The 12,652-nt window shown below is 40.8% G+C and overlaps 1 protein-coding gene across 1 annotated transcript in view; it reads left to right on the top strand.

The window, feature by feature from the left end:
• dlc1 (DLC1 Rho GTPase activating protein) overlaps positions 1-12,652 on the top strand; it is a 60,879-nt gene that overhangs the window by 821 nt on the left and 47,406 nt on the right. Inside the window, exons 2-4 of the mRNA XM_037247741.1 lie at positions 64-1,841; positions 5,889-6,023; positions 6,103-6,192. Coding sequence (XP_037103636.1) covers positions 102-1,841; positions 5,889-6,023; positions 6,103-6,192 — 1,965 coding nt within the window. The 5' untranslated portion in view covers positions 64-101. The remainder of the gene's footprint in view (positions 1-63; positions 1,842-5,888; positions 6,024-6,102; positions 6,193-12,652) is intronic.

Here is a 12,652-nt window from a genome sequence, read left to right as displayed (position 1 = left end):
ATTGGTAACAAAACCATATTGGTCTTCTCACGTCCATGTCTTGTTTGTCCTTTTCCTCCTCAGTCAAAAGCATCCCTATGGAATAGCGCTGGCCACCAATAATGCCAGTTGCTATTCGCAAGAGAAGTTGGGAGGATCATGTGACTCATCCCTCAGGATTACAGTATAGCTATGATGATCTGGATCTGATCTGTTGCCATGGTGTTGACAGCGAGGGGCTTTGGAGGGGTTCAGGGGCTTCCAAGCAAGGTCGATGGACAAGGTGTACCTCCATGCCAGAGGGCTGCCACCAACTGTTCACAGATGAGCTGACACCGAGTCCAGATGTGACCACCTCTGGAGTACATGAGATCCAATCGGAGGATGTGAAGCTGACAGATAATGTTAAAGCTCCGCTTGAGATGAAGTTCATTTGCAGCCTCCACAAATGTTTGGATGGGGCTGTTCAATTTAACTGCGTTTCCCAGAGTGACAAAAACGGCGCTATGATTTTCTGTGCAACCGACAAGAGTGCTCAGGAAGCTGTCGATGGTAAAGACAAAGTTGGCACAGAGAACGACGATGATGTCTTTAAAAACTCACATATCTGTCGTAATGAGCAACAATGCATCTCTCTTTCTTCAAACAATGGGCCTCCACTGTTGCAATCTGCTGCTGGACAGCCTGGCAAGCCTCCAAATTGTTCGCAAACAAAGGAGGGACATACAGATAGTGACAGCAGACCTCCTGAAATCTCAGAGGCCACACCAAAGTCGCGCTCTGCTACTCAACACGAACCTCGGAATGACCTCCCAGATGTTGAGGAAGTGATTTCCATCCCTGGCCATGCTGGCGCAAAGATAACCTCGGATGTCGGTGTGCACAGTTCACTCAATAAAATGGATAGTCTGCTTGTGATGTCATTGGCTGACAAAGCTGTGGAGCCGCTTGTGACCTCAACGGGAGAAGGAAAATGTGACAAAGGAGCAATTGAACCCTGGACCACAGATTCATCTGACAAACTGCTTGGATTAAATAACCCAGAGACTCTAAATGAAAAATCAGGACATGAGCTCCTTTCCAGAGACATTCAAGAAGGAAAGCAAGATCCTGCCGGAGCATGGGATACGGCCCCTGGTTGTGAAATGCCCGCTCAGACACTGTCGGAGCAGCGTGATTCCGAAACGGGAGCAATGAAAATGTCTCCGGGGGAGGAAAGAAGTGATCCAGAACGCTGTGAAAAAATTGATGTCAGTTTAGGACCTATCACATCAGCTGATATTTGTGCCAAAGTTCACTGTTGCTTGGCCAACAGTAAAGTGGCGTGTGAGCAAGAAGAATCGCGCAAGTCGGAGGAAGACCAGACACAGAAAATCATTATTCAAGAAGCCGAGCCCATTTTGACGATGACCACTGCAAGTCAGCCAAACAAAGACTTTGATGAAAGTTCTTTATCGTTGGAAACGATCCCAGAGGTGAACCAGGTTGAAGCAGCGGGTAGCCGTGCACCTGCTCCAAGGAATCTCACCGCAACTATTCACTGCCAGAAAGATGATGAAAATGCAGCAAGAGAAAAACACCCCCAAAAGCTGCTTCCACTCTTAGCAGAGGTCAACAATGTGATCCCGCCGGAGGGACTCCATGGCAACGAAGCCTCTGGTCGCCTCAATGAGTCACCTGGCTCTGAGATGGCAGATGGTGAACGCCACACGCAATCGGCCGACTCTAGGACGGAGCAAACGGACAACGGCGTCCAGGAGGATATTCCCTGTGACATATCTCCCGTCAATCCGGCTTTTGATGGAATGCGTCAGTCCGGAATTCAGAAGGAGGAGGAGGGAGTGAAAGTGCGCATTAAGAAGGTAAGGATGAAGATATTGATTGAAGTATTTTAACTTTGTGAGACGGTTATTGGGTGTTAGTGGTTTACTGATTAATGCGCCACACTTTTCATGTTTTTTTTTTTTTCTAAACTAACATACACAGCCTATGAATCATTTTTGTCCCACACTTGGCCAACTTCTCGGAAAACAATGACTTCACTCTCACATGTGTAAAATATTTGTGTGTGTCTGTGTGTGTGTTTTGTGGCGCTGATATGTGAACTGTTTGTCTTTCTTAACAACTCATTTCAAAATAAAGTCCTATAATTGTGTGGAGACTATGAACACAGAGATTTGAATGCACAACTTCTTGCCAGGATGAAAGGTTTGAGATTCTAGCATAATTGCACACTGGGCTATTTACACTTTCTGGTCTGCTTAGTGAGCACAGGAAAGTGCTCCAAATGGATTTAGGCTCGCTGTTACGAAGAAAAAGACTAAAGACTGTTTATTAATTTGGTAATTGTAATTGAAACAATTCAAAAGCAGTTAAAAGTTGGCAGCAAGCCCAAAATAATTAATGACAGCTCAAGAAGCACATTTCAGCATGACTGATTTGTAATTTTTTTAAGGTAGTTATGAAAATCCCTTCATTATCTATTACAATTTGTTTTTCTTTAACAGGGTAAGCATATTTATTACCTATAAATCCAAGAGGTTATCTTTTAATCTGGATGAGTTTGTCCCTTTGTTTGCATGTAATTTCCTGTCTAGAGAAGGTATTTCTCCAAAAATGCCCCACTGAGTTTTGGTGAGACTTTTCAGATTGTAAGCATGATGATTATTATTATTATTATTATTAAACTTTAAAAAGCAAATCAAAGTTTTTAATTCAACCTACTTTGTGTATATGTGAAGCTGTAATGTGAAACCAACTTCAGTCAGATCTGAACGAGAATTATTTATATCGTACTTCTTTTCAATACAGACAAACTATGTTTTATGTTCTAGTATTATGCAAAAGAAAGATGCAAAATCGAGAATTTCCAAACAAAATGTCAAGTAGATTAAAATTATAAAAAGAACGAAAATAGTCATTCATCACAAAGACAGTCTCAGCATCTTTTGCCACCTCTTTTGTCACCACCCTGCCAAAAGATATATATTTAGCACATACAGACTAAAAAAATGTCGCCATTGTAAGAATCTACAACTGGACAAAATCGTGAAGCGACTGCCTTTACTGAAGGAGTTTGACAATATGATTTTGGTGGCCTGCCAATGTCACGTTGGTTTTATGGCCATTGTTTATATAATTTGTTACATTGTGTCACTGTGCTTTTATTATATGTTTTTAGTGAAGTACTTATTATACTCCGCACTGGAAATGCTTTAATGCCATACTGGCAACCGCAGTTTTGTTTGCCTTGAGTCACAAACCTGGAATAGGCTATGATGCTCACTCGGTGAGTGACCCATGTGAACGGTGAGAGTCGCCTACTTGACATTATGGTTGTGTGGATTCTTAAAAGAATGTGTACGCTGTGCAGACATTACTTCAGACATTTGAGTGAATCAACAATTGGGCTCTTCGTAGAACATCCGGCTTTACTCTTACATACCAGCAGGGATGACGTCAAACCTCCAGGAAGTCGACATCACAGGTTTCGGGGGGGCCTTGCTAAATTAGGTCTGCATCGGTATCATAAGCATCCTTAAAATATTGCATTTGAAGAGCAAAGATTCTGGCTTGTGGAACTCTTTAGGAGGTGTGTAACCACAAAAATGTAAGACAATTCATTCATGAGCAGAGGCAATTGTTTTACCATATGGTAATTTTAGCCACAAGGTTTTTCACCATTTTATATGAAAATAGATATTAGTATTACTGTCAAAAAGAGGAAGTATTTGGTCTAAAACATGCAAAAGATGCAAAAAGATTTTGAAATACTATATGGATTAAACAGCTGGATCTTATGATAGATGATGATGTATAATTCTGGACAAGACGTTCAATTCATGATGACGTCCCACGAGGCGCATGTTGTTGTGGATCGAATTAGTAAAACCAAACCCATCTGGTGTGCGTAATGACTTTAGATTAACTTGATATTGGGCTTTGTTACTGTGTTTATTTGTTTTAGCAACAAGGATTTATCCTGACCTCAGGGCCAATCTGGCCAAGTCGTCTATCTGGCAACAGACGACTTGGCTGTAAAAGAGCTTTCTCTCTCTCTCTCTACATCTGTCTGTCTCAATTTCTGTTCTCATTTCACAAGAAAGCACTCACCTTTGTGTGAGTGCACCGCTGTAGCCCGTTGTAAATTTGGCAAACTCTCTTTTGCAAACAATTTCATTTTAAGAAAGGAACAGCAACGGCGGGGTGTAAGGAATTAAAATAAATAAATAAAATCAAAGCAAAGAAAGGGGAGGGAAGTCTCCAGCAGTTTAGTGTGGGAACTGTCTTGCATTAAAAAAAACAGGAAGTGGAGAGGAATGTAATGGGATGAGAGAAAAAGAGCACCCAAACCACCAGAACACCCCATAAAAAGACACAGACTTGCTCTACACTTGTTTTTCCACTTTGCTGTTTTGCGGTTGCTGTTGTTGCTGTCCCTCACCAGATGCGTTTGTTCATTCAGCGAGGCCTCGTGAAGATGTCATTGTTTTACCATGACAGTGTGTCATTGTGATACTCTGCTAAAGAGGCAGAACATGGCAATGTGCGCCGCTACCAGCCTGGAATGTCAGTGAATGCACAAATGTGAGAGATTTTGTCAAGACACACGAGCCGCAATCTAATGGGAGCACAATTTGGTAGGCCACTTGGGCATTCGCTCAAACAGAAGTCATTATGACGATAATGTCAAATATCGGTCAAGCTCAATCCACCGTAGGATGGCATCAACTTCAGATTTGCTGAAATGAAAATGAAAAGTTCCTTGGCATCAAAACAATATTTTTAAATCACACAAGGCATTAATTGTCCTGAGTACAAAACCAGCAAATACTAGGTGTATTTTTTGGCAAACTAACAGAGAATGGGTCCAGCCCCAAACCCCCCAAAAAGTGAATTTGTGGCAAGCGAATTGTGAATAATAGAGTTCTGAGAAAAGATAGGGATGTTTCCTTGACAACTTATTGTGTTGCATTCCATCTACAAGTCACAAAATCTGAATGTGATTACTTTCCTCCGTCCACACCCATCGAACCGCATTCGAACATGTTTTCGATTGGTATTTCTTTGCCTCCATAATTCAATGTGATTTCCTAGGAGCAGAGGGAGCCTAGTCTTACGTTCACATGTTGCCATGCCTCCGTACCTTTGCAGGAACATAGAGTGCCTCACTATCCTATGACCTCATTACGCTTTTTTAACGAGTTGTGTTTACGGCGATTGTAACAAGGTTTGTATGGTTCCCGCCTTGTGATGTCATTTGTTGGTTTTTGTGTGGAAGGAGGCTCAGGCTGTTAGTCCCAGTTATTGCTGGAGACAATCAAAAGGAAATGAAAGCACGTCTGCCTTGTAAAGTGGGGCTTGCCTTACTAGAAGAACACCACCTGGGGTCACTGTGAGGCTTTTAGTCACTGTTGAAGAAGTGAGCAGTGCAGGTTTATTAGGTACAACACAGCTGCGGTTGTTGTCTCTTGGCCCACCATGCAATGACACAGTTTGCTATCCATCCATTTTCTGAACCGCTTCAACTCATTAGGGTCAAGTAATCACGAGGACAAACACTCCAGGCCACAAGTTACATTATGTTAACTTCTGAGTAATCACAGAGTATATTCATCAAATGAAAAATGCTTTCAATTGGAAAGTTTATGTTTATCCTGCCATATTGTAGCCCTTCACTGCTGCTTTTGTTTATTTGTCTGAAATGTGTTTTAGACAATATGTCAATGCTTATTTTTCCCCCCATATATATTCAAAGATATTCCAAATAATTCAGTTCAAGTTATTATTATTTTTACACTATTATAGGACTCATGCAGTATACAAGATGAAAATACAGTATGGTTATCTACATAGATGGACTTTTTGTTTTGTTTACTTATATTCCCTTTGGAAAAATATCCTTTCAGCGAGACCATGCTCGTCTGGACTCGATGGTGCTGCTAATGATGAAGCTGGACCAGTTGGATCAGGAAATTGAAAATGCCTTGAGCGCCAACTCTTCCATAGGCAGCACCCCCACCCTCCCTCGGAGACGACAACTGGTACGAATTCTAATGCAATCTACGTATATTTGAATAAATGCAAGGGAAAACACAGACATTGTATACTTTCTTGATGCAGGACTTTGATTTGGAGTCTCCATATTCTTATGGTTATGCTACACCAGCTAAAGGCACCCCAACAACCCTTGGAGCAAAGCCTAAGAGTGGGGTAAGTTGTCTTTCTTATCATTATATACGTAAGTCTGTCATTGAAAGTCTGCATGTAATATTGATTTCACAGTGCAGGATGTTTTCATGTTTCATCATTTGTACTGTTCTGCACAGCACTTTAAGTAGTGAAACAGATTGATTGTGTAATGGTTTGGATAAAAAGAGCAAACAGACTCTTTGTGTTCATACACTTACTTGGAGTGAACCTTCCAATTGTAAGAATCTGCCGGCAACACTTAAAGCTCAGCCAAGCAGACGTTAAAACTCTATAATTAGCCGCTTCCAGAGATCTAGACCCATTCGCCCCAACAAAAAGGGTCAAGGGGTGCCCGAGAGTTGAGACACCAGGAAAGGGGAGTCACGAGGGGTGCGCTTTGTGTGAGACACCCCTCCTCAAACCCTTTTGCTTGCTCACTTAATGACATTGTCAGCTTTACAAAGCAAAGTGGACACAAAGCTAATTATTCTAGAATATATTTGGAAGGAATGATGCTTGTTTCTATTCTCATGTCCAAGGTGTTTCTGTTAGGGAAAACAATGGCTTTATCAAATTCCACCATTATCTGTTGTGATTCCATGCTCACGTAGTCACGTCAAGTTTGCGAAGAGTGTAGGCTAATTTTAGACAAGGTATGCAACATACACATGTGGGCAACACTTCCCATAACCTCCTTTCTTAAAGTCATCCCAATATGCTTGGATAAAAATTGCTTTTACAATAAGATGTTTTTTTTATATCATAATCTTACAGGAATAAAGATATGAGGACTGTAAGGAATTTTACCTCCCAAAAAATAAAATAAATAAAGGTGAGAAAATAACTTAGAAACACCAGGTGGCTGCTCACACGTTTCAGGTCCAGTAGGCCTTTCACAAAACAACCTTTATTCTGCGAACAGAATTCAGACAAACAGCACGTGAACTTCAGTTCATGTTGGCACCTAAGGCATTTTTTCCAAAGTCTTATGCCAGATTTAGTAGAATCTACTGGGGAAAAATATGTGTGTATGATTTATAGTTTGGCTATTGGAACCAGGGTGAATTTGCATTAGCATTCCTTCCATCTCGTGCAGGGATAACTGGTGTTTGTGCTATTACTGTCCCCCTCGCACCCACTGGCACATTCTGTAACACTCGGGTGTGATTGTACCTAGTACATACTTGCGCCATTCTGTCTTTTATGTAACCATGATAAGTGAGGAGTTGGTATGTGGCTGTGGATGTTTTTGATGAGTGAGCATTCACTGAGCAAGCTCTATATCACTTAGTGTATTTACCGCTGTGGGTTGAAGGGGACAGATTATCAGCCTCTTGCCAGCATGCCTATTGTTAGCCTTCAGCAGGTGGCTGTTTTCCTTGTATCAAATTTGTGTCGAATCTCAAGCGGATGTTGTGTCACAGCAGGTGTTATACTCTGTGTGCAACTGCTATTCTTTGACCTGAGTGTTTTTGTTGGCAAGTTTCTTTTATTTACTTAGTGCAGCAGGTGTCTCTTAGTGTTGTTTGGCTCGTATCATTGTCTTGCAACAGGTGTTTTTTCCATAAACCACATTTCTGTTAATGGTCTTGAAATATCGACGTGTGAGAGATCATTTTGAATTATCCTTATACATCAGGGGTGTCAAACTCATTTTTTTCGCGGGCCACATTGTAGTCATATCTTCTTTCGGACTGTCAACCCAAATAAATGTATGACGAGTAAAAACTGGTAAAATATTTAAAAAAAAAAAAAAGAAAGATATTATTAAAAGTGAAAACAATTTGCAATCCTAGTTATGACACGTGAATTTGATGCACAATTTGTCTTCGCGGGCCACATAAAATAATGTGGCGGGCCGTATCTGGCCCCCGGGCCTTGAGTTTGACACCTGTGTTATACATGTTAACCCAGTCACACTCTAGATTTGTCGCACCATCTCATGTTGTCAAGCTTAATTCATAACACAGCTAAAGACCTCCCACTTAAACATCTAACCATGTACACATGATCACCAATCCAACCAAAGATTGATAATCTTGCACAATTTCAAATGATCACTTGTTTTGTGTATGGATTCTGAAACTGTATCATAACCGGTTGTCATATTGATACCAGCAAAATTACCGTACATGGCTTCAATTATGTAATCTGCAATGACAAATGCAATTTATATGTGGCGTAAGAGCCATTTGTTTTGAGCCTCTATTTTTAGGGGTCAGTGGCTGTAGAGGATATGCCAAGCCACAGAGGCGGGTGGAGGCTGCTGACCCCTGACCACCTTCCTCTCAAAGTTACAGTCGGAAACAACAGATCAGTCACCTTGAGTGCTGAGCTTTCTCACCAGTACAACATATGCGGTACGCCTTCAAGAGATGTACCACTAAACTGGCTGTCAAATTCAGCAGAGAGGTGTTTAAACCAGCATTCTTACAGATACTATGGTGACAGTTACTAATCTATATCAAGCCTCATCCAAACATTCCATTACAGGGAAACTTTTGACCTCTCGCAGGGATTTGTTTTCTAAAACCCGCCAAACAGAGATGCAGCCAAAACCGACTGAAATGTTGCATACAAGTTTTCATGGGTGGCCCACCAAAGGTTGAAAACAAGCAAAAATACGAAATAGGTTATTGCGATATATGTTTGACAACAAACATGTTTGAAAACAATTTCATTGAGGGCCGCTGCCTTTATCAAAAAATAATGAAACAAAGTGTGTGCGTGCTTTGTTTGAACGTCACTGCTGAGTAAATATTTTCTCATAATCTTATTTTTTGAATCATGAATATTTATGCCATTAATTTAGCAGCTTTTCTGTCTCATCGCATCGATGAATGTGAAACCTTTACTTGATCATTTTTTGATTCACAGTGGTGTGTGGCAGGCATTAGACAGTGCTATTTGAAATGTGACTTTTGTCATCTGTCGGTAGGGTTGTCAGAATTTCACGGTGAAATCCGAATCCCCCAAGTATCCGTTCTAGACTTTTATGTCTTTTGGTGGAACCATTTGTTGGAGATATTTTTATTTTAGTTTGATGAGTACCTTCCTTCTTGTCAGTAGGTTATGTATGTGCATGGCTCTTTATCTGTCTGTAGTTAGTGGACAATAGAAGAGTTGTGGTTTGCGTGCTAAGGTCGCAAGCAGATCTCTGCTCTGTCCTTCCTCTGTGTTCCGGTTTGGTTGCCTCTCAGTCCCCAAACATCCTTTATCCCCGACAGCCCCTCCTCAAGGTCCTGTGAAATGCTTAACTTTGCTGCCTTTCCTTTAACTCTTCATGGCCACTATGCCTCATGCCTGTTGTCAGTCAACAACCAATGCAAAGCTCTGTGATGGATACTTTGCTTGGGATGAATCCAACCACTGCTTGGCCAGGAACTGAATTCCAATGGTTACTCTGGCCACGGCAGACACTTTGTATGGTGTCACTGTCCCCAAAGTCACTCGCACTCGACTTAGCGGAGCTGTAATAAGGAGACGGATACAGACCTTAAAAAAAGTCACAAAAAGCATAAAAAAGTTGGGATACAGGATATGGAAATTGAACTTCTCAACTCCCTAAAGGAAATCATGTTTTTTCGTTTATTTCAAGACGAGCACTTCAGGAACGAAAAGAAAGCAGACTGTAAACTAATAGTAGATTAAAAGTTAGGTTTAATCAAATCGATCTTTGCCTTTAATGCTCACGTTGATAAATTGGGCATTCCTCTTGTGTTCTGATAATACAGCCACAGAAACATCTTTTTAAATGGATCCCTCTAACAGTGTCAAAATTAGTTTTTATTTTTTAAGACAGAATTTTGAACATAGCTGTCGCTTCACCCATAGTGAGTGCACTTGCACTTACTTCGCAGTGCACTTTCAATTTTCCCAAATACACAAAATTATACTGCCAAAATAGTGTGCCAAAAAAATTCAAATGTGAACTCTCACTTTCAGCATCTTTGAGGCGGGCAACTATCCAAATGGGCTTACTGGCCACTTAGCACGTATTTTATGGAATGGTGATTAAATCACATGCCAAATATGCTATATTGACTTAGTGTTTTTGCAATAAATCATGTGTCAGCCTATGTAAAGACATCACTCAGCTGTTTTGTCACTAACAACCACAAATTGATAGTGTTGGCTCGCAGTGAGTCATTGAATCGAACCCCACATTTGTTTCGTAACTGAGACTGTCAAAAAGTAAATGGAATGGTTACACAGTGATGTACATGTTGACAGTAAATGTTATGGATGACTCTAAAAAGCAGGCATCTGGAAACCCCCCTGCAGCCTGCAGAAAATAAACCGCAATAAATCCAAGAAGTGACAAACAAGATCGCACGCACAAACACACACTTTCTGGTTTCTGTGTTTCGTGGAGACCTTTGTGCTTCGGTACTCTGTTTCAACGCTGCTTTGATATGATCAATGACATCACAAAATACGTCAAAGTGTTTTGAGTGTGGTCATGGAATAATGTAAATCTTTTCAAGGCACTACTGTAGTTGCTTGAAAAATTTGAGTGCACATGCACACACAAATACACACACACACTTACACACATTACTGTATGCTATAAATGCTGAAACACGCACTAAGGAATGTATTAAATAATTTTAAAATTAAGACAAAGTTTGAACAATCGCTGCAGTTAATTATCTGCTGGCCTATATGCCTTAAATGCATTGCTGGAGTCAATGAATAGTCTTCATTTTTAGGGTACACCAGCAACAACAACTTAAGTAAATGCAATAAAGTTTGGACTCAGCTATGTCTAGTCTTCCTCCAAAGTCATTAAGCTGCTGTGGTGCCACCGTCGTCTCCCTAAATGGAATCTCTCTTTGTGTTGTTAACCATCTCTGTTTTCTCCTAATAAAGCCTGTGGCTAATCGACAATCAGGCATTTTTACTGCATTTGGGATTATGAGGATTATCTCTATTGACCCAGGTCACTCGGACAGAAATTCCACCTAGTAAATGAGAAAAGGTGACGGCGTTGATTTATTAATATGCCGTCATTTAACTAAAAGCTTCGTTGCCTTTTAATTCGATACATTTGATAAAGCTTTCGGATTTTTAAACAATTTAAATTCCTGCCCTTTTCTGAGGTTGTGTTTGTGATGCTTCATAAAACCATCAATAAAATTATAAAGCACTAAATTAGATATTCGTATGATACATACTGCTGGGTCATATGCCTGAGTGATGGATATATTGGGTAGTACATGTACTTTTTTTTACCTGAGTCAAGCCTGTTGCATGTGATTACTCTTGCAGACAAAATTGTGTACATACAGTATGTCTTGACTCTGGACCAAAGCTTTGTAACTGTGTATAATGGTTACAGGAAATATAACAGGGAATGCAACACAATTTACAATGTGAAACGTGTACTCCCAAGAAAGCTATTGAAAGCTTTTAATAGGGGAAGAAAGTGAAATACAGTCAGATCACATTTTGTTTTCACATAGTACAATCTAAGTGTGTGTCCATAAGGCTAATAATTTGGTCAAGGGTACACATTTTTGCAGAACAACAAGGCAATTTATTCTCTGAATTCCCATTGTGCATGCATATACTGAATTATATCATCCAAACACACATGCCACGAGGGAACGAGTTGGACATATACAGAAGTAACAAGTAAGCAGCTGTGGGTTCAGTGCATTGCTCAAGGTCACGGTGGTTCTCAGGAAGCAACTCAGCCACATTCCTCCGTATATAAAGTGCATTGGGGTTTTATGGTATCGATGTTGACCCCAACCTCCCCGTTCTCAAGCCAAGTCCTCATAATTGAGTCACTACTGTTATTATTTTTTTTTATAACAAATAATGACCAATTTGAACCAATATCTGGACACACGCTTCAGATAGGAATGGTCATTCCATTACAAAGTTCTCGCATCACGTCCAACTGACATATGGAAGCTATCAAAATGTGTTAATGTAACATAGAGGGTGAAAGTATGAGTGGAGGAGAGCAGGTGGGGGCAAGATTTTAGAGAAGTGTAACATGAAATTGTTTCCCACGTCCCCCGGCACACGTGTACGTGGGCCTTGGCCCAGCATGGAGAATAAATTCCTCTATAAATGCAGGGAAGCAAGAGCATATCAGGCTAATAAAAAAATTAAAAGTAATGGGCTCCAAAGGATGAGTGTGCTCATGTGCACCCACAAAAAAACCTCTAGGTCGCACTTTTACCTTATTTGTAGTACTGGAGCCAAGAGCTTACTTGAGCCATTTGCATCAATTTGGCCGTTTGTGCTAAGCAGTGGAGAAAAAAAAGTTTGGGTTAGCTTGAGCTCCCCCTAATCCTTGACCAGCACAGACCATGGGTGGTCACACGTACACATGCACACCACAGCTGTAGAGCAAGCAAGAGGGGGGGCTTGAGCGGGTGTGAGTCTGTGGTGGCCTTTAGTCATGGTGTTTTACTAGAGCGGCGCGATGACGTGATTTATTTGGGTCATTATTTGACACAGAAAC

The sequence above is a fragment of the Syngnathus acus genome, chromosome 1, assembly GCF_901709675.1.
Source record: "Syngnathus acus chromosome 1, fSynAcu1.2, whole genome shotgun sequence".
Lineage (NCBI taxonomy): Eukaryota > Metazoa > Chordata > Actinopteri > Syngnathiformes > Syngnathidae > Syngnathus > Syngnathus acus.
The sequence above is the reverse complement of the archived record's forward strand: the minus strand, read 5'-3'. Positions and strand labels throughout refer to the sequence as shown.